General features: G+C 41.6%; 2 protein-coding genes across 7 annotated transcripts in view; both read right to left on the bottom strand.

Moving 5' to 3' along the window:
* Positions 1 to 1,842: 1,842 nt before the first annotated feature.
* LOC128431285 (midkine) lies at positions 1,843 to 13,763 on the bottom strand. The gene is made up of 4 exons (XM_053417560.1): positions 13,687 to 13,763; positions 6,692 to 6,771; positions 5,139 to 5,306; positions 1,843 to 3,453 (listed from the first exon to the last, which is right to left on the bottom strand). The coding sequence occupies exons 2-4, from the start codon at positions 6,768 to 6,770 to the stop codon at positions 3,203 to 3,205; spliced, it is 498 nt and encodes a 165-aa protein (XP_053273535.1). The 5' UTR covers position 6,771; positions 13,687 to 13,763; the 3' UTR covers positions 1,843 to 3,202.
* Positions 13,764 to 18,467: 4,704 nt separating this feature from the next.
* The window catches only part of dgkza (diacylglycerol kinase, zeta a), a 73,952-nt gene continuing 70,730 nt past the window's right edge, over positions 18,468 to 21,689 (bottom strand). For all 6 annotated transcript variants that reach the window (XM_053417567.1, XM_053417566.1, XM_053417564.1 and 3 more), the window contains one exon: positions 18,468 to 19,359. In XM_053417567.1, the coding sequence (XP_053273542.1) occupies positions 19,243 to 19,359 (117 nt within the window). In that variant the 3' untranslated portion in view covers positions 18,468 to 19,242. The remainder of the gene's footprint in view (positions 19,360 to 21,689) is intronic.

The raw sequence follows: 21,689 nt of genomic DNA on the forward strand, positions 1-21,689 counted from the left end.
GCAGATATTATTCTTATTTACCACTGCATTCATGCATGATGTTACCCTCTGCTTACCCAGACAGCAAATGGATGTGGGCAGTGATGCAGCACGCCCAGCCTTCTTGTGGTCCAAACTAAATTGCTGTGAGCTGGAAGTTGGCCGCTTGCAAAACAGAAAATAAGGCCCAACTTTTCCAGAACAAATGCGATAATCTAAGCGAGGTGTAATCTGGATGTGAATCTAAAGTGGCCCATGTGTTAAATGCTGAATTTGTGTTTGTGTACAATTACACTGGTGTTTGAGGAAATAAGATTAAAAAAAAACTGCTATGTAGAAGAAAGAAATGCCGCATTAATGAAGATTTGAAAACTAAAAAAGATTTGTCTGTTAACTAAAGTGGATGTAGAGAAAATAACCAAAACTTGATGTAATGATCTAAGTTTTTTAAACCTTATAAAATTAGTTATAAACAAGTGACAGATATAACCCCATCTCCTAACGATAAACAAGGGGAAAAAAGGTATATAAAGGTATATAAAAGGTAAATATTATTATCATTATCATCGTCCCATCAGTGTGTTATCACCACTGTTCTTTGCAGGCTATTTATTTAATCTTTCGTTCTTTCGCATTTGTGTGTAAGTGTGTATCTGGACTTCCATTGCACCATATGTATTTTCATCATCTTGCATCGTCCTGTGAATCTGCTATTTGACCAGTTCCAGGAGAGTCACTGGAGCGACTTGTCCCACTTTCAAACTTCAAACCAGAGCGGACCAGCTGTGACGAGTCGGACAGGACTTAATGCGAGAGTGGAGGGGAAAGGTCCACAGCTGGAAACCAAGCCTGCATGTACTTTTTATATTAGCTTTATAATCCCTGTAGTGATTAAGTATGACTCAGGTAAAATATCTTTCTCCTGATTTACTAATAGACTACATGTATGAAGGGTATTTTCTCAAATAGGACGTTAAGGATTTAATAGTTAGCCATGGCCTCACAGTTGTTTTGTCTTCCCCAGAGGTATGGTGTAAAGATATGCCCAGAACATATCAAGGTCACCGTGATGATTCTGTCATATTTAAAAAGTAAATAAAAGAGTTGTATGTGTTGTGAGGTCAAAGTTACCCCGACCTTGACCACCAAAGTCTAACTAGTTTGACTCTGAGTTGTTTCTACTGAATTTGAAGAAATTTACAGCTGAGGAGACACACAACTGAAAAATCCCCAACACAACAGTGGGTAATTCAATTCATTTCATGGTCAACATCCATTTCTGTTGTGATTGTGCGTCCGTTGTGTGGTCTTTGCAGTTGTGATCACCGTTACCGCGCTCGCTTGAAATATCTCGAGTACGTTAGAAGAGCCCTCGATGAACGGACAGAAAATATTAAATCAAAAGCAGAACCAAGAGAATGAACTTAAAGGAGAATATTACGAGAAAGTAACTTGGGAAAATCTCTTGACGGCGAATGGAAAAGGTCACAAACATCTGTGTAAACAACACAAGCAGCACCTCAGCCAGATGTAAGTCGACGGCTGAAATTAAGACAGCGGAATAAATCTTCGGCGGGGAGCCGTTTATTTATTGATGAAAGCTTTCTTCTCCCACCTACATCAAAAGGCATGACTGACGGATTCTAGGTGTGTGTAGGTGTGTGTAAAACGTGTGTGTGAGACCGACTGTGCGGTGGAGAGACAGGCAAATCAGGTCATTAAAACGAGTTCAAAGTCACATGACACCGTATCATCGAGATCCCAAGAGACAGAACTTAGCGTCACGGTGAGAAATGTGTCAGCCTTTAATAACAAACAAATGATAACAGGGATCGTTGGAATATTGACGTCACAGTTGGCAGCTCAACAAGCAAGAACATTTGGAAACCGGATCAAAGAGATATACAGAATATAAATGCTTTATTTGTCCCTCGAGGATAGATTCTGCATTTTCCATACAATCGTGAGTTGCTCAATAAAGTTATCAATGGCTGTGTTAATTCCTTTGAGATCCTGTAGACCTGCAATATCAGATTTCTCTTATTCATAAAAAGTTTGGGGATGTTTTGTTACAGCTACAGTAGAAAAAAAATGCAAAAGGTATTAAGAACATTCAAAGTAAAAGAAATGTAATGGATTACTGAGAGCTGCTGTGGTCCTGAGGCATTTTGACAGAGGTGGTGAGATTTATAGAAAGTGACAGTGTTTATTGAGCCCCAATCAGCTCCAGCTCTCCGACATACAGTAAAACAAAGTTTGTCTGCTACCGACACATCCCAGATTAATAAGGTAATTCCAGACCCAAAGCAAAGAAGAGCTGAGACAACCTGGAAATTAAAATAGCTCCCGTCTCCAGCACGGAGCGGGTGCCCACGTGCATTTATTCTATTAAAGGTTCGGTGGTGAAGGCTCAGATATTGAGAACGCCCCAGGCAGACATTTTTCACATTATTTAAAGTGGAGGGTGGTGTAAAGGAAGATTAATACCGCAAATATCCCTTCGATTTAGAAGAAGCCGCGATTGGTTGGTCATAAAGCCAGAGGAAGGCACAGGATTATGTGAATGGGAATCAGGCTATAAATCTCTGAGTGTTGGGACCACTGTCCAGCTGTCAGACCCACAACTGCTTCTGACAGTTATTGCTTTGTTTCTATTTGTGGGGGGGTGAAGAAGAGAAGAATATAAAAGTATCACAAAGCAATAAAGATAACAAGATTATAATGTTTGTTACAACTCAATACATATAAGTACTGGACAGAGCCCTAGAAGATGTTTCTACTCTTTAAAAGTCAAGTTTGCATTAGAACAAAGTAGTGTTAAGCTCAGTAAACAGCTCCTGTTGTACAGTATTGTATTGGCTGAAATTCGCCAAGAGGGCGCTCATGAGACAGTCCATAATGACCTAAAATACTTGTTTACACCTGTCTCAACACTAAAAAATATATATATAATATCGATCATATAGGAATGTGAATGAAGTGAAGTATCCAGATATAAATCAAGCTTATGTAAAAGCTGCTAACTGATCATGGTGGAGTTAATATCTATATTCCACATACATACATACATAAAAATGCTCGGGTGAAACTAAAATGCATATTGTTTCTACATCAAAAACATCGTGTAAAATTGTAAAAAAGGTATAACAGTTACGTTTTGGGTCTACAGCTACCATTCATCCTGGAGAACCTCACGAGCCCCCCCTTCACAACCAATCAGCCATTAACTGCTCTTGACTGCAGGTGAGGCCAAAGAGCTCCTTCTTCTCGACTGAGACTGAGGAACGTCCAGCTGTGAACTCGTCAGTCGGGCCTTTGTTTGCTTCCCCGGTTTTCCCTGGCACGGTTTGGAGACAGAAATAGTCTGTTGACACTCTGCGTGGTAGAGAGCCCTCTTCAGTGTCCCCGTTCGGGTTCTCGAGCCGGAGCTCGGATCACAATGTCCCCAACTTCCAAACCGATACTTACAGTCAGCTGGGAGAGGAAGAGAGAGAGAGAGAGAGAGAGAGAGAGAGAGAGAGAGAGAGAGAGAGAGAGAGAGAGAGAGAGAGAGAGAGAGAGGGGAACACAAGCGATAACATACTTCTATGGTTGTTGATCCACGTTATGTCTTTTTTCCCTGTCAAACATAAATCAATGTCCTCTGAAAATAACCTGTTTTACATTTCACAGTTAAATCCAAGGCCCCATCTGGTTACACAAGCTTATAAAATATAAATCTTGGATTATATTTAATTAATTTAAAAATGTTAGTTAAATGAATTTAAGTAACATTTTAAATTAATTTAGGTCACATTTTAAATTAATTTAAATTAATTCAAGTCACATTTTAATTTAATTTAAGTCACATTTTAATTTCATTTAAGTGACATCTTAAATAAATTTAATTAAATTTAACTAACATTTTAAATTAATTTAAGTCACATTTTAAATTAATTAACGTCACATTTAACATTTATTTAAGTCAGATTTTAAATTAATTTAAATTAATTTAAGTCACATTTTAATTAATTCAAGGATCAAAGGATTCATGGTCCATGTATGTCCGCGAAACAGAACATCTTGTTTTTTAATGGCGTGTAATCAAACTTTGACGCCATGCCACGGTCACACTGTGTGATGAATAATCAATCTTTGAGTTAGTTTGTATCTCCATCTTGTTGTGATGACACTCATCTTAATTTTAAATTGATCTCATATATGCCCTGGTACAAGTTCCTCAAAGTCAAAATTTAGAATACGGCCAAAATGGCCACTAAATGCAAAATAGCAGGCTTCCTGCTTCGTTTTTCAAATTGCACCTAAGACTTTTTTGTTTGTCTGGTCATGATACACATGTGTATCGATTTTTGTGAAGATCGGTCAATGTTGACACGTTCCGGGGGTCTCGGGGGCACCGTTGAGCCATTTTGCCACGCCCATTGAAAATTCCTCCAGAATACGCACATTTCTACAACTTTCTAATTTTCTGCTCATTTTGGTAAGAATTTGAATTAGATTTGCATGAATAATAATAATCCTTACAATTTCAAAAGGGCCTCACTGTCTGTCAGTGCCTGTCAGTGCTCGGGCCCTAATAACACGTGCCCAAACACTCACACATGCATATATAAAGCTTTTAATAAGTCTACCATCAGTTTTTAATCCATCAAGGCAGCTTTAACATTTTCCATCTACTTCTATCTTATTCAGAAATAACATTTTGATTCACCATCCTTTCTTTACGACTTATTGTTGTATTATTTTCCACTCTGTCCTGCCTTAGCAGTTTATTAAAAGCTCCAACTGACCTTGGACCAGGGAATCATCACACATATGCCTGCATGCTAAGTCTGTTGTGATTATGACAATTGCTTATCCTTTCCCATTCACAGGGGGCACTTTAAATAACTCGCCTACTCACAATTAAAACGCCTCCTTCTTTGGAAACCATTTCACACGTATCAATTGCTATCACCTACATTCTGTGTGCTGCAATGTGAAACCGACCACATTTGCTTCCATTGTCAATTTGTCAGGTGAGGAACAACAGAGCGAGGTCACATCTGATACGTCCATTGTAGTTGCAGACTTTACATTGAATCGCATTGAATGGATCTCGTCTAATCGCTCTCTCGCTCTTTGTGTATGTGTGTTTGTGTGTCTGTGTGTGTTTGTACCTCCAAAGTCTTTTTTCCAGTTGCACGGTACTTTACATTTCATGGTGTTGGTCTGCTGGTCACATGACCCCTCTCTAATTCCTGCTCCGCAGTCTCCGTTGCTAGGCACACAGTTGCCATAGCGCCAGTCGGTGCATTCTGACCCATACTGGGAGGGCTGGTTTTTCTCTAAAGAGCAGAAGAAAGTCTATGAACAAGTGGTTTTGGACGAGACGTGCATGGTTATCAGAATTATTTCAACGAGCGAAGCCACACGCTCCGAGACAAATGGGAGAGAGGTGCTGTGGTGGTGGAACAGTGGAAGGAAATGCACCAAGTAAACATACAATGAATAATCATGCAAATACATGTTGACTGAACATGCATGTATGCATTGAATAGATATCCATTCATGCTGTGACTAAACATGCATATATATATATACACAGTTTGTCCCTACAAAAGAAAGGCCGACCTTCAGTTTTAAAAAGGGAGAAGAGCTGTGTCCAAGCATCCCAACAACCTCTCTGTATGTAACATCACTTGATCCTTCTGTGCTGCGGTCATAATTCAGTTTTAATTACTTTTATCTTTTGAATCTTTATTTACAGTCTATGATCCCATTTGCTGTCACACATGACCCCAAGTTGTCCCTTAGCAATAAAACTATGCAAGTGTTCATAATTATCTGCTTTAGGCTTGGCCGTCCATTTGAGTTTCAAGAGGATTCTACAAAGCAAACTGTTGTTGTTTCCTTTTGGTGGACAAGATGATGAATACCCTGTGAACGTTTGATTGTTCTTCGCCATAGTTTGATGATAAGTTAAAAACCACCAGCAGAAATCGGGGATCACCAACAGCCTTTAGGGACATATCATCAGTTGTGTACTTCTGGGGTTTTTGGCATTTTTAATCACAAGACACCTTCTGCTAAGCCAGAGCAACCACAGGCTGATCAAACCTCTGTGTGTGTGTGTGTCTCTAACAACTTGGGGCCCAGTCGGGATCTGTCCCCCTGATCCAGAGCAGCGTCGTGCAGTCTGTGATGTTTCTTTTATGCTCTGGCGCAGGGCTCGTCTGTGGACCCCTTGCTCTTTGAGGAACCTGATGGTGGATGTGGCAATGAAACCCCTGCAGCCAACCTCCACTGTTTTATTTCTGTCCAAACACCAGACTAACTACATCCCGACTCCGGCTCTGCATTCAACAGACATTACACCATCTCCTTGTGTCAACTGAAAAATAACTACATTCTCCAAAATGTTGAACTACGAGGAGCAAAAACTGAACCTGTGGCCAGTAAGAAATGCCCAGATCATTATCCCATAGCTCCTCATACTGGAAGTAATTCTGTACCATTCTGCAGCCTTTTGCTTCCATTACTACGATTATGATATGATTGTTCAAAAAACTTTTGCAGTATATAAATAGATATAACAACGTGCAGGACATCGCTGTATTCAAAATAAACAAATAATTTTGTATGTATCGCACTGAATGCATCACACATGGACTTATTATTTGTAATAACAACAACAAAAAGTGACAGAGAAATGGATGGAATGGAAGGTTACCTTTGTTTTTCCCTCCAGCCACGGTGGGGATGAGAGCGACTAGCAGCAGCAGCAGCAGCAGCGGGGGGGCAGCCCTCATCCTGGAGAGACACGCAGCAGTGGGGAAAATCAACATCCCAAAAGGTTCACGTGCATCACATCTGCCGAGCCATTAGGATTTGACCCTCGGCCCAGGGTCAGTGTGTGTGTGTGTGATCATTATCTCACAACCTCCATCAGGGCTCGTAACAACCACTGGTCACCTTCATCCATACAAGGTAACTTTCTATGAGTCCTACAACATACTGTCACTTTTTACAGGTTGTGTCTGCAGAGCTTTTTAGGAAACGTCTACGGTGCAGATTGAAGTTAGAAAACTTTGTGTTCATCATACCTGGTTTATCTGTGTTTATGTTTACATGCTACTGGAACTTGCGATATACACAACAGAGAGAAAACACGTGCTTGTGTCGGTTCTGAACTAACTCCCACTCTCTCTCGCTCTCTAGCATGAGATAAATATAAAAATACCAATATGTACAATATGAACAGGATCTGAATGAATAAGGCATGAAGTTCATTAGCATCTCGTAGCCCGTATGTTTAAGGGATTTCACTGATGTATTATTTATGAAAAGTCCAACACCTCCCCTACCATGATATTTTATTCAGTTATTAGGTTGTAATTAAAGATATTGCTTAGAAGGTGCGCAGATATTTCACCTGTATCCCTTCACATTAGCATCTAGCGATAAAATAGTATTTCCATCGCCAGAAATGATGCTTCACTTCGACATTGAACAAAAATAAAAGACCATCAGACGATAGATGCCTACAAGCAAACATACTTTTTTCACTCCACAGAACTGATTTATCTTCAAACTCAGACTTGAAGTTTTCCATCAGGCATCATTAACCATCATTAGCATCTGAACCCCCACCCCCCCCATGCCGCCTGGGGGCTGAGGTGATCTGATCCGCGTGGTGGAAAAGTTTATTTTTCTTTTTGAGTGGAAAAAGTGAGGAGAGTGATAATCTGTTCATAGAGTGTGTTTAACACACAGTTATATAAACTGTATCGACATAGGACACACTGAATAGTAAAGACGTAAATTGCAGATAAACCAGGTAGGATGATGCAAAGTTTGAACTGTATATAAAAAGCACAGACAGTATATTGCAGAACTGCTTGAGGAGGACTCACTATAATAAGGAATAGTTGTGTAGTAAGCCCCAGAGCTTTACCACACACAAGCAAACAGTCAGGTTTAGAACAGGCGCTGGACTACATATGTAGTTTACATAGATTTTCCAAACAGTGTCTCTGCAGCTCAAACAAAACATTCTCATGACTTCGATTTGGTCCCAGTGTCTCATTTTCAAGTCGGTAACACACAGTGTGAAGTGAAGCTGGTGGAGCACGATGGAGTGGATGTCTCACACTCCACCGGGGCTGCAATTATGCGCTGCCGCTCTAATAGCCCGTCCAGGGACTGGAGCTGGAAAGCACCGCAGCAGCGTCCCATGAGGACACCACGCCGAGCTTCTCCAGGATCAACTGAACTAGCAGCAAGGGGGATAAAGAAAATATATATCTGTGGCAACAAGGGTTTTTAAAATCACGTTGCTGATCACAGAACAGTGGACCAACTGAGACATGATGAGACAGAATTGTGATTTTACTTCTGAAGATTTTTGCATTTTTGCTTTTGATTTCTGAATTGTTTTACTGTCACTTCTTTATGTAAATGACCGCCAAAAAACAACATTGTAGAAAATAAAAGGTAATGATGATGAATATATTGCTTATTAAGACTCTGAGTGAAGGTCAGAGGTCAACATCATTGATTCCAGTCTGTGTTGAGGGATGACCAGTGGTTAGTCTGAGGTCAGAGGTTAACAACAGTCTACCAAGGATGCTTCCCATACATAAAAAGTGACGGTATATGTGCAATATTATAACATAACATATTATATAATATTTATAGCAAATTTCATATCATACTTCATATTTCAATAATGCAATAACAAAGGTTTAACACATACACATGCACAGGGGCCATGTATGGAAATAAGGTAATTAAGTGATAAGATCAGTCTCATTGTTGCGGAGGATGTTATTAAGCTACAGCTCCAGTAAAGTCTTCTTAAAGCAGAGCTGCAGCAGCGGATGCATTGTGTGCACGTGTATCATAGTCATATCTCACATTGGAATGAACAGGACGTTTTTATTAACTTCCTCAATGGCTCAGAGATAAGGGTAAATATTAGGGCTCATGGCTGCTACCAGCTGTTGACAGCCGACGAGAGGCAGATGTTATTACCTCCGCCGAGGGATGTGTGTGTGTTTTCATTGCCGTTTTGCCGCCGTCAGCAAGACGACTCAAAAAACGACCGAGCAGATTGCCGTGACATTTTGTGGAGAGATGGGACGTCACCCGAGGAGGAACCTGTTCAAGTTCACAGCGGATCCAGATAAACGAGCCCTTTTATTCACATTCACACAGATGTTGAGCTGTCACTTCATTCGTTTCAAGCTCCTCGTCTTCTAATTGTTTCAGGGACAAGCTCAAATATTCCTCAAACACTGACTTACTGAATACATTGATTGACAACCGGTCCTTCTACTGTTGATAGAAAAGTAATTCAATGCGTGAGTTTTCCTACCAAACCTTCACTGTCGCAGTTTAATCACAGAAATGTCACTTTTGGAAATGATATCGTTGGACCCTGGTATCTCCAGGAACAGCCGCCCCCCCCCCACAGTCTTTGTGGGTTCACAGAGGACCCCTGCAATGGAGGATTTGTTTGCATAACAGCTTTTGAAAAATATGGCTGCATACGAATGTGTGTCAACACTGCTCTCATTTATACCCTGCGTGTGTGTGCTGCCTGGCAGACTGGGAGTCTGCACTGGGCTGATCAAACCTTTAGAAGGACGCTCGGCCTACATCTGCCAAATGTTTACTCCACATGACATATTCTGTATCTGGGCTTTGTCACTAGATGCTGTATATATATATATTGTATATAGATACTGTGGAAATGATATATATATCGTTTGAATCAGAATCTGTGACACTCGTGAAGCCTGAGTTTCTCTTTTGTTAAAATCTGAATACTATTTCAGCTTCTCCCCCTGACTTCAACTCTAGCTGTTGATTACTCAGTCGTACCGATTGAATAGCTCAGATAAATTCTTGAGATTTCCCAAAAGCTTTTTTAAAAAGGTCCGTCATTTGGGATTAAGTTCAAGGATAAAGAAAAATATAATGCGGGAGATGATTTTAAAGATGTGGCATTTCTTTGTGTGCGCTAAGCCACTGTCACTGTGGGGATGTGAAAGGCTGGAGCGACCAGAGAGAATATCCCTGGTCATCACACAGAGAAACTCTAAACTCCCTCGAGTGGCTTCGCTCTGCTCCAGATCTCTGAGTCAGCGCCCGGAGGTCCATCTGCCAGAAGACACAACAGGAAACCAATCGCTCAGACTTTCTTATGAACATGAGAGCAAACACAAGAAGAAGATTTCTTCTGGGTCCTGATGGTTATTTCCAGTGGAATTAGTTTGTCAGAGAAAGGAAATTAAATAATTCTGTTCCCCCGCCTCTCTGCTGACAAACATTAAATCTGGATATACCCAGTGGCCATTTAATCATCTCTTCCTCTATCGTGCTAAAGTCCGATCAGTTGAACCCTTCAGATTTACTGCAATGAGACTGAACACAAATTAAACATCTTCTCTCTGTATCACAGTGACTGACTCTTATTCTTAATGAGACTCTGTCATAAAGATAACGACAGGTTGTAAACTCTGTTACTGTGTGTAATAACGTCAATAAAACATCATGTGATTGGATCACTATGATTCATCCACGTAGCGTTGATTTTCAACCTATCAGAACTTTCATTGTTATAATCTACAATTCTTTTGTTTGTATTTTTTGTGCTATGCTTGTAAATTAAGTTCACACACACACAGTGAAGATTCACGTTTATCTCCTTGTTATATAGTTTAGCATAGAAGGCTTTGTCTGTACTGTAGAACTCGGATTATAACTAATGGCACTCACACCCACCCCCCCACACACACACACACCTCCTAATAAAAGGGTGACAAAGTGAATTTCTCTGGCATGTTCATTTTTTTTATCTGACAAGCTCTGCTTAATAAGAGCTTTGAAAAAGACCAATTTTGCTCCCCAGCCAACGGAGTTTGAAGTTTGGATTCTGTCCAGTACATTAGAAGTGAGGGGGGGTTGGGGATGAGGTCTGGGGCTCTGAGAGTTGGTGACACAGCATGTGTGTGTTTGTGTCTCTCTCTCTCTTTCTCTCTGTTGACTCTGTAATTAGGGATTTTGACAGGCAGTCGAGTGGAAATGACTGTTTTATTGCTCCTTATTTGACCCACTATACCAGAGAGTTGCAGACCGTGTCTTTGGGGGATCACACACACAACCACACACACACACACACACACACACACATACATACACACAAACACCCTGTTTACACAAGACATGTTTTAGGCATGTTATTCAGTTTTTTGTCTTACATCTAAAGCTACTACGCAAACAAATCTTCCTGCGGACAGAATGGACCTTGTAAAAGACAAAGGAAGGAAACAACAAACACCTGACCACTTCTGACTCACAACCAAACATATTACTTTGTTCCTGGAACAGCTGAGACCTGCGGGTGCTGACATCATTGCAAGAGGAACTCAACCCCTGCAAACCCCAACACAGAATAATACTCAACAACAAACATTATTGACTTGTATAATAAGACCTACTGGGTCTAAGAGTTTATATTTATATTACCCTGTGTGTGTGTGTGTGTGTGTGTGTGTGTGTGTGTGTGTGTGTGTGTGTGTATGTGTGTGGTGGAGAGGGTTGGAGTATGTAGAGATAATTAACTTTTGGAGCTGGTCGATAAAAGGTCAAGGTCAAAAAAATAAACATGGTCAGAAAAACACAATTTCCCAGATATCTCTGCAGATAAGAGAGCTTATATTGATCGCATGATGTCATATTTTAAGTTACATGAATAATACATCCTGCATAACTTGAAAAAATCTACGCATCCAGGACTATATACACAACCTAAAGCTTCCCTATAGCCAAAGATGATTTATGATCGTTTGTTGTATATATGAAATCGCACATTCGTTCTAATCTCGCTGCATGACATCACCACTCCCGTTTCCCAGCAGACATTCTCTGGTCTTTATTTGTAATTAAGAGTTTCTCGTTGGTTTTTATTGTTTATTATTTGATTTAGAGATAAGACGGCTAGCTCAGAAAATGGGGAGAGGCAGGACTGAGTTGGATCAGTATTGTCGGGAGCCAATCTTGTGTCATTGCGCTTTAAACCATTAATTCACTGTGACAAAAACCATGGGGTCAAAAAGTGTTTGTAGGGTTGAGTTGTACATAAGTTGAGTTTTATATTAGTTGAGTTTTAAATTAGTTATGTGTGTGTTACTCCTGTATATCTTTCTATGTCCTCTCTACTTTAGTCGCTGCTCACCAGTTGACTTGCCAAATGTGCAAAAAAGCACTAATAACATGTAATTCTCTCAACAGTGCATCCAGCTGCCTGCCGACACACACACACAAAGACACACACACACACACACTGGATATGTTCCAAATTCAACTCAACCAAGCTGCCTGCGTCAGCAGGAAGCAAAAACACAATTTAAACATTTTTAATCAAACCCCTAAAATGTGCTACAACAGCCCGACACACACAGACACACACAGACACACACACACACACACCAATACCCCAAATTCCCACCTCTCTGCCACATACAGAATGTGTGGAGTGTGTATAGAAGAGCTTCACTTGCAGAATTACAAAGTTGAGACGAGGGGAAAGGGCTGGGATGTGGCTGAGGAAATGGGACAATTATATAAAGACTAATGAAAGCCAGCGGGCAGATGATAAGCACCAAACAAAACAGGGTTAGAGGAGCAGCGGAGTGAGAGTGAACAGCACGGAGCTTCATATGAATCTGAAATGTGTGCCTTTGAAAAAAATAAAAGTCTGTTCTTCTTAACACCTAATTGTAAAAAAACACAAACACAGAAACCATGAGTAATTATGAGTCTCGGTGGAGAGTGTAAGAAAACAACTGTTTATCTGAAAACTTTCGGAGCTATTAGGAAAGCAAATATTTTTTTCTTATGTACTGTCTTTTTATTTATTGTTTCTGTTCTTTGATATGTGTGCAGATCTTTTTATAAACACTACAGATATGCTAGATTCATCCTACCTGGTTTATCTGCAGGGAATATTATACAATCTGTTTTTTTTTCAGAAAATGAAACCTACAAAATAACAGCTCTGTAAACACGTTCTGCATAAAAAAATGACAGCAATCAAAGAAATGTTGTGCATTTACTTTGAAGACTGGTTGCTAAAGAGTAATGAGTGACTCTAGGAAAGTTGCTGCCATGATACTGTACTATGTACAGATACTAACAAACAGGTACAACAACAGAAAGACAAAATGAACCCTGGGAAATCCAACCAAACTAAATCATACAACAGAAAGAAAACACACGAGACAAACACAAGCCCAAGCTATGACGCTGGGCACCTCACAGTTGAACCTATCTGCAAAAACAAAGGAGATAAATGCGACATCCTGACTGAAATGTAATCACAGCAGCACACTTCACCATTCTGAGTCAGCTGGAGTCCCCCCCTCCCCCCCCAGCCCCTCCCTCCTCCCAGACTTGATCATGCAAACCTGCTGTCACTCAGCACTGATCGACCCACATCCCGGAAAAAAAAAAAGGAGCAACATCACTAAACAAAACCAAAAGGTCAACACAAACTTGCTGGAAAAGAATACAACACACAACTCAACGTGCCAGAATCGGCAATTTACAACAAGACCTGCCCACTGTGAGGCTGATAAGATAAATAGTTTGGGAGATATGTGTTCCACAGGTAGTTGGTGGCAGGTGAACGAGGAGCAGAGGAGAGAGCGGAGCACTTACTTGTGTATCAGCGGTCGGGTCGGGGGGGAAACTTGTCTCTGGTCTCCTGCCTCTCTCCACTCGTGCACCTCCTCACGCCCCCCCCCCCAGCTTTTGTCTCCCAAACCAGTTCATACTGGTTGCATTAGCCTCGTTCACCCCACATCCTCAAACACACACACACACACACACACTGTTGACCCACACACACTTCGCACTGCAAAGTTTGGTTCCATGAGACCAAGCAGCCTCTGCAGGCCGTCAGGGCACAAGCTTCAGGTTTTCACTTTTAACCGCTGCAAGTTCATCTCTTCACCCACTTTTCTATTTGTTGTGTTCTATAGATCTGCAGTTGATAAAAGCATCGCTGGAGAAATCCCACTTCGGCGTCTGTTGTTTCTTTTGATCATCGTGTATCTTTGTCTCATATCAGGCGAGGCCGAATCAATTCACGCGTCTCCTTTCATCTCACACCCATCATTTGGGAGAAAGACAAGAGAGACAAAGCAAAGCACAAGGAAGAAAGAGGGACAGTAACAATCTTAAAGTGATAATGCATCAGAGTTGGATGGTATTCAAACAGCTTTGTGGTAAACTCTCTGGTACTAAACACAAAATAAGAGCGTCACACCAAAGCCGCTTGATGAGACTGAAAACTGAAAGAAAAAATAAAAGTCATAACTTTTTTTCATGAGCCGGTCCATAATAACCTTTGAACCAATCTGTTTACAGTGTTATTGAGAGCGTGTGTAACAAGTAGCTGCTACAGTTGCCCCCCCCCCCCCCCCCCTGCTGCACGGGAGACAATAGAGTTTGATTAATCTTTGCAAATGAGCATAAGAGCAGCTGGCAGCGTGTCAAGCTCCTGATCAAAGACGCCACAACCACCTCGGAACCGGCGCTTCAATTATTCACGAGAACTTAGCTCGCACTCGTCAATGGGAAAATGGGGAGCGATTTCACAGGCCTGAGCGCGGCGGCATGCATTATGAAGAGCTCTCGCAGAACCAGAATCTGAAACCGTGTAGCGTCTGTGCCTCGTTCCATCACTGACGTGTGCTGCCGGATCAATCGGGACTCAAACCCATGTGTCACAAGGTAAATTTGAATATCGGCGTATTTCTCGCGGTGTATGTAGCATCTGTTTTATAAAATGATCAGTTATATGAAATTATGACAGGAGTTCAGTGTTTAAACTTCTACTGTATATAAGGCACACCTGTCAACAGTATATAGGCACATACATATAAAAAACAATAAACCAGGAAGGATGAACACAAAGTTGTCGAACAACAAAAAAAGGATATTGTAGAAGTGATCAAGGGGGACTCACTACTGACAGACTAATTCTGATGAAGGTTTCAGAGCAGTTACACAGGAAATTCATCCCCTCTTTGGGTCTCGGCAGAAAACTAAATGAAAATCAACACATCACAGTAGCTTCTCTAAGGTTATTATGATAGAGATTCAAATGTTGTGTGTGTGTGTGTGTGTGTGTGGGTGTGTGTGAGTTGTCACCGAACTAAAGCTGAAAGGAGGGTGAACACAGAAGTTGGAAAAGTTCGGATGTGAGGCACGACTTCAAATGAATGCTGATGTAACTTTGACGCCCCCCCCTGGCGAGCTGCTGCATGGCGGTCTCGGAGATGGAAGACTTTTTGTGAACTCCAGCTGTCGTGGACATTAAATAACACACACATGCCACCACTCAGAAGACAGTAACGTGTGAACTTTGCTACACCAGCATCTTTCATCCTTCACTCGGTGCCCCTGGTGTTCGGCCTCCTCTGTGCACACTGGCAGATTGGCATTTATATGCTTAGTTCACTGGGCCAATTAAAAGAGGGGAAATGTCAGAGGTGTGTACTCGACCCATTCAAGCAGCAATGGATTTTTTGGGACCCGACAATGCATCGTGTGTGGATAGAAAGACAGTTTCCTTTGTTAAAAAGAGTGAAACCTCTTCACTACTCATAGAATAACACTTACACAAGTAATCAATGAAGATTGAAAAAAGGCAAAACAAGATATGTGCTTGGGGGAAAACAATGCAGCTGCTCATTAAGTCCTGACAACGATACACCGTGATCGAAACATCCGATCTGCAGAGAGGGTGTGAATGATTAAGTGTGAAGAAAAAAACAGCCTGCATGGTCTCATTAGGAACTCTATCGGCAAGTGGTATTTAAACCAAGTTCCTCTAAAGGTGAGTTCGTCCAATTAGGGATCAGAACAGAGAGGAAATTGTTCTTGCGAATAAACGACTGACTTTAAAAAGAACATTTCTTTGGTCACTTCACGGACCTTGGAGTGATCTCGGCGCTGCTAATGTGGGTTAACACAGAAGGCGACAGGACTCTGGATCAGAGAGACAAAGTGGAAGTAAATAAGTGAGACACTAATTGGCCTTTATCGGCCGTTCTGTGAGCGGCAGGGATCTGATTTGCTGCCGAGCTTGTTTCCTGGCTGAGAAGTCGGAGGTGAGCCGCCTGTCGCCTGGAGCTCTTCACTCCCAGGCATATCTCAAACTGATCTGCTGTCAGGACAGAGCAGAAATGTCAATGTTTTGTCTTGTCTTGTGGACGCATGGCAAGTGCTGAGGTCCGTGAAAACCCATGTTGCAGTTCCATTCAGTATTTCACAATAAAGGTCAACTCTGGCTTTTAATGTAATGCTGCAACAGTAGGAACCAAGAAGAAAAGGGAAACTTCTGAATCCAAAGAACTGTCAACTAACTCGATTTTACATAGATATTACTCACTGGTTCGGCTATTGACTTTCTCCCCCATTGTAAGTTTGTGCAATCAAAACGATTTACATTTTTCTTTGCACAGCTTTGAATCATTCACCCATTTTCCTAATACAACAGGGGATAAAGGGAAGAGAGGCTCGATGCTAATCTGTCTGTGTCTCTTCACAGCTACCCCCCCCCCCCCACCCCCCACCCCGATCGATACCATAATCAATGCATATCACACTTCACGGCCACACGTGTTCTTGCCAGTTGTGGCCTCCTGATAAAACTAAATAAGCCCTTTTGTTCAATTCACAGTTTCTCAGAAGAAAAAACAACATTTACATTCACTGGATGTTTGATGTCGGGGAGAATGCGTGTGTCTCTCCGCGCTTCAAACGCAGCCTGACAGTCGGGAATCAATTACCATTTTTATTTGCACTTGAATCACTGACTCACCAGCACGAGGGGGAATCAGGTAAAGAGTCAACTTTCATCAGTTCTGTTCCATCGTCTTTCTGATCAGTGGAGACGAGCTGTTTATCTTGAAGCACTTATATCATCGTGCAACAGGGATAATTAAATGCTAAGTTAATAGGGTCTAATCCCATATCGATGATAGCACAAGAACATTATACCTTCTCAATCACACTTCATTCTTTTATTCTCTTCAAAGCGACTACAAAGCAAATTGTTCAAATATCCATGAAGGTAAAAACAAGTGCAGAGAGGGAAATAAAAAGAGAAATAAACAATTGAAAATTAAAACCATTTATTTTATCACAACTTGTTTACAAAAAGCAGAATCCTAAACATGAGAGCGTTAATATTATACGGTCCGCAGATGCAATAAAAAAAAAAAAGACGACCTATCGTGCTGTAATCGCTGCGATGCAGAACATGAAAGAGTTTACTGTCAAAGCAAAACTGATCTGAAAACACCAACACGGTTCAAACGCTAAATTCCACAGGCAAAACTAAACAGGAGAAGGTCGATGGAGTTGGTTTTCTCTTCGGCAGCTGCTGTGTTGAATCAAAGTCAGAGAGGTTTTTAATAATACACTGTACAAAAAAAAACAAGGAATATCATCAAACCCTCAAAACTCTTGGCGCATTGAAACTTTTTTTCTTTTCTTTTTCATATCTATAAAAGAGTTGGAGGTCGGTTCACTTGCTGCTCAGCTTTGCTTTTCATCCCAGCAGCGTGTCTGAGTTTTGCATCTCGGAGCAGAGTGTGTGTGTGTGTGAGTGTGTGTGTGTGTGTGAGTGTGTGTGTTTGTGTGTGTGTGCGCTCTGGTCACCAGCAGGGCGACATGATGGATGACAACACACTGGGAATGAGCTGGATCGTATTTTGTTCAATGAGGAAGAAACATGTGTAAATCACTTGTGTCAATTGAAAGCAATATTTTTTGAAAAATGTCGATCTTAAATAAAAAAATATCATTTGCATTTCAATGCTTGTTCGCCAATAACAGCAGAACACGAGAAAGTGAAGCTTTAGCAGAATTACACTGCTGCACGCAGAGACACAAAACTCTCAGCCTCCATCCACACTACTACGTTATATAAAATGTATCTTTGTCCACACAAGCGTTTTGGCTCCTTAACAGTTTTTTAAACTTTAAGCATTTGGTTGTTAGTTACCGAATTGTTGCATATTCCTCAAATATAAAAGCTTGTTGCAATCCTCACAAAATTCAGAATTTAACTTCTACGTCCTTTCAAAACATTTCAGTTGCTGTGTCCACGTGGACATTGATCTGAACTTGTTATTTTTGTTGTACATTTCTGTGAACTACACGTTTAACTGTTTGGCACAACAAATTATAGTTCAATATAGCTCAAGTTGAACAAAACCATAATCAGACATGTCTATTTGATCCATTGGTGCCCCCCCAACCCCCCCCCCCCCCCCCCCCCACACACACACACATAAATAATAATCATATCTTCAATATGTCGACAAACAGAGTCAACAAAAATACAATATGAACAATATAATGATATTGTCGAATAGGTGAGGTAAGATAAAGAAGTAAAGCAGTTTTCACAACACAACTGATGGTCGGGTTCATGCTCAGTGGAAATCACCACACAGCTTCATTCCAATATTCACTTCATATGGCAGAATAAATGGGATCCTGATGAGTCCTCATGGTTTCCCCTGAACTTATCCCCATCATATCAAAAGGTCAGCACTTTGGTCCGTTACATTGGTTCTGATTCACCTGAACATTATTCATGGCCCCCTGGAGATGAACCCTTCTGGTTTTGACCCTGTGATATTCCCCGTCACTTTCTTCTAAAGTTTCTGGATATTCAGTGAACTCATCCAGTCTCTGGCTCCGCTCACTATTCATTTCATAATTCCGCCCCAAAGAAAAACTCTGATTGGTAAGTTTACATTTTTTTTTAAGGCTCGTGAGGCTCGGCGAAGACATCAACACAAGTGAGACGGTGCAACCCGACCAAACGTGGCAGTATCATTAATTCATGGCGGATAGTTTGAGATGAAAGAGTTTCTATCAAGTTTCTGTCCACGGTCAGAGCGGCTCGGACTTTCCACAAGACTTTTTATCACCAAGCTGCTAGAAAAGAAGAGGGAGGACTTTACATCTCTTCGTCTTCACCCTCAACAACACAAGCTCCATGTCACTGTCACTGTCATCATTTGTCATCTCTGCCATAATCTCCGGTAAACGCATGTTGGGATCAGAACTGGTCCACCCCCAAACCTCGGCCTCCACTCTGGAATGACAGGGTCTCATCATGATGAGGAGGAGGAGGAGGACGACGACATTATCTTCATCTCTGCCCTGCTCATCGAGGGTTTGACAGTTTCAAACAGCCGTCTCCTGGTCCTCCCTCTGTATCATCTGGTAATGTTGCCTGTTCTCCAGATAGGCTGCCAGCTCGGCGTCTTGAGCCTTCTCTGCTCGGTTCTTTGGCGTGTCGCCCTGAAGGGACACAGAGACACTTTCAGAAACAGACACAGTTACAGATCTGGTTTTTATTTGATATAGACTCTTTGACCCAACATTTACAGTCCACATCAGGCTTGATCCAATTTCTCAAAAATCACAAACCATGTTTAATATAATTTCATATCAATTTTATGCACAGTTTAAGTTTACTACATTAAAAAAATGTATGGATCCGCAGTTCATATCATGATGCAATATCACAGACACACAAACACAGATAGTGAAACTAAAGGTATTTTAATAAAACAGACGGTCTTGCAGAAAACAAGGCTCTAAAGCAAGCACGGTAAAAAAAACTAGGTTAGAAGTAAAAAAATAAAACTGAAAATCAAAGGAAACACTAAGAACAACTTTACACTGGAAACATAGATGCAACAGACGATGCAGAACTGACAAAGGGAAGCACAGACACTTATATACACCAGGGTTGACTGAACACAGGTGAATCACATGAGGAACAGGTGCAGACGATCACAGGACAAAGACAGGAAGTGGAGAACTCGGGGGGAAACAAGTGAACACAAAACTAGACACAAGGAAACACAGCTTAAAGTCAATAAACCAAAAGAGCCCGTGATAAGAAACGATAGTCATATCATTTCATTTCAAACTCAATAAAACACATTTAAATGTGCTGTATCACTTTAACTGAAGCTCCTGACCTGTATCTGCAGGATCTGTTGCCACACTGCCGGCTGATTGGATAACTGCATAAATTAGCCTGTGTACAGGTTCTCTAATAAAGTGCTTGGTGAGTGTATCTCAGTATAAAGCGGGAGCACAGCCCACCGGCTGTACCTACATCTGAAGAAGCCTGTTTTTGCCTCTGAGCTGAGCGGTGAATGTTCTTACTCGTCCTAAAACTCCCCCTTCTTACTTAAAACCTATCTGCAGGGCAAACAGCGCAGACCATTCGTCCATCTTGAGTATCTTAAAGTCTAATGGGCAGACTGGCAGCTTGCTGAACACGCTCCTCAAGACGTGGATCTAACAAACCCGTCGTCTTCCCTCTTGTGACGGATTCACCACGAGCGCGGTCAGGCCGCCGCTAAGCCTCCGACAACAGCCTCAATATGTTGTTCATTCTGTCAGACGCTAAGCCTTCAGGCTTTGATTCCTCCTCACAACAAAATGCGCTTTTGTTCCAGTCTGGCTCCCACTTGCCACAGTGACCAGTCTCCACTCGGCGCTGGAAACACACCGAGGCATTTCATTAGGGCTCCAGCTGCCTGTGTGATAGCGAGTTTACAGGCCTGTGTCGGCAGCTTCTTCCGTTTCTTATTCCCGGATAATTGAAAAGTGCAGTTGTTGTTGAAGCAGCATTGTCTCCGACTGATAAAGCGGAGATAATGAGAAACAGCTGAATGTGAAATGAAATACACAGCGTGTGTCCTTGGAAAGAAACGGAACACAACACGTACTGTATTCTAAGCGGCTGTTTATGGGGAAGGGGCCACTGAATTTAGAACAGACACTAATTAGCTGGGTCCAGTGTGTACGTGTGTGTGTGTGTGTGTGTGTGTGTGTGTATGTGTGTGCACATTTGTCTTTGCCGTTTATGTGGAGACATTCCCAGAGAGAGAGCGAGACAGAGACCAGCACAACACAACTGTTCCTGATGCCACAAGTTTGCATCAAGCACCCAGACAATGAGCAAAGTATCTCAGAGCGAAAAATGCTAAAATCCTGGTCTCCCCAGGTCATTGGTCTCTTTCCCAGTGTCTCTCTCTTTCCTCTGCACTGTCTCTAACTCGCCCTCCCTACTGTCTTTCTTCCCCTCTCTCCCCCTCTTCTCTGTATCTAGGTCACTGCTGAGTCCAGACAGTTACAGGAGCTTTTCTACACGGCTGAAACCTCCACGGAAAACCAAAACACAAACGCGGGATGCAGCACCACCGCGCACACGCTTCCCCTCCAGTGCCAAACTCTTAATTCCTGAGCCTTGTTCATTTGTTCGGCCCACAGTCACGTACAGTGTTCCAACTCATCCACATCCTCAATGGTGCTCGACCTTGCCGGACTCTACAGAGGAGTGTTCTCCATAAAAACTCACACACACAAAAAAAAGAAAAACCAAACAAACTTTTCCGAGGACAGCAACGTGAGCTCGGGGAAATAGTTTCAGAATAAAATGACTGTAATAAATGTATGTATGCAATTAGTTTGGTGTCACCTTCAAGACGGTTTCACCTCTTTCTGTGCTTCTTGTAGATGTCGATGTTCTGAGCTTCATCTCTTTGTGTAACTGGTCTGATCTCTATTTTTTCTGGCTGTTAGCTGTATGAGTTTTTTCAGTCTGTGAT

The sequence above is a fragment of the Pleuronectes platessa genome, chromosome 24 (genome assembly GCF_947347685.1).
Source record: "Pleuronectes platessa chromosome 24, fPlePla1.1, whole genome shotgun sequence".
Taxonomy (NCBI): Eukaryota; Metazoa; Chordata; class Actinopteri; order Pleuronectiformes; family Pleuronectidae; genus Pleuronectes; species Pleuronectes platessa.

Bases quoted from the DNA above. Each gene is read 5' to 3' on its own strand.
- LOC128431285 (XM_053417560.1), bottom strand. From the start codon at position 6,770: ATGAGGGCTGCCCCCCCGCTGCTGCTGCTGCTGCTGCTAGTCGCTCTC. The intron at 5,307-6,691 runs GTAACCTTCCAT...TCTGCTCTTTAG, and splicing joins GGCTGGAGGGAAAAACAAAG to AGAAAAACCAGCCCTCCCAG. The intron at 3,454-5,138 runs GTACAAACACAC...TTCCTCTCCCAG, and splicing joins CTGGAAAAAAGACTTTGGAG to CTGACTGTAAGTATCGGTTT.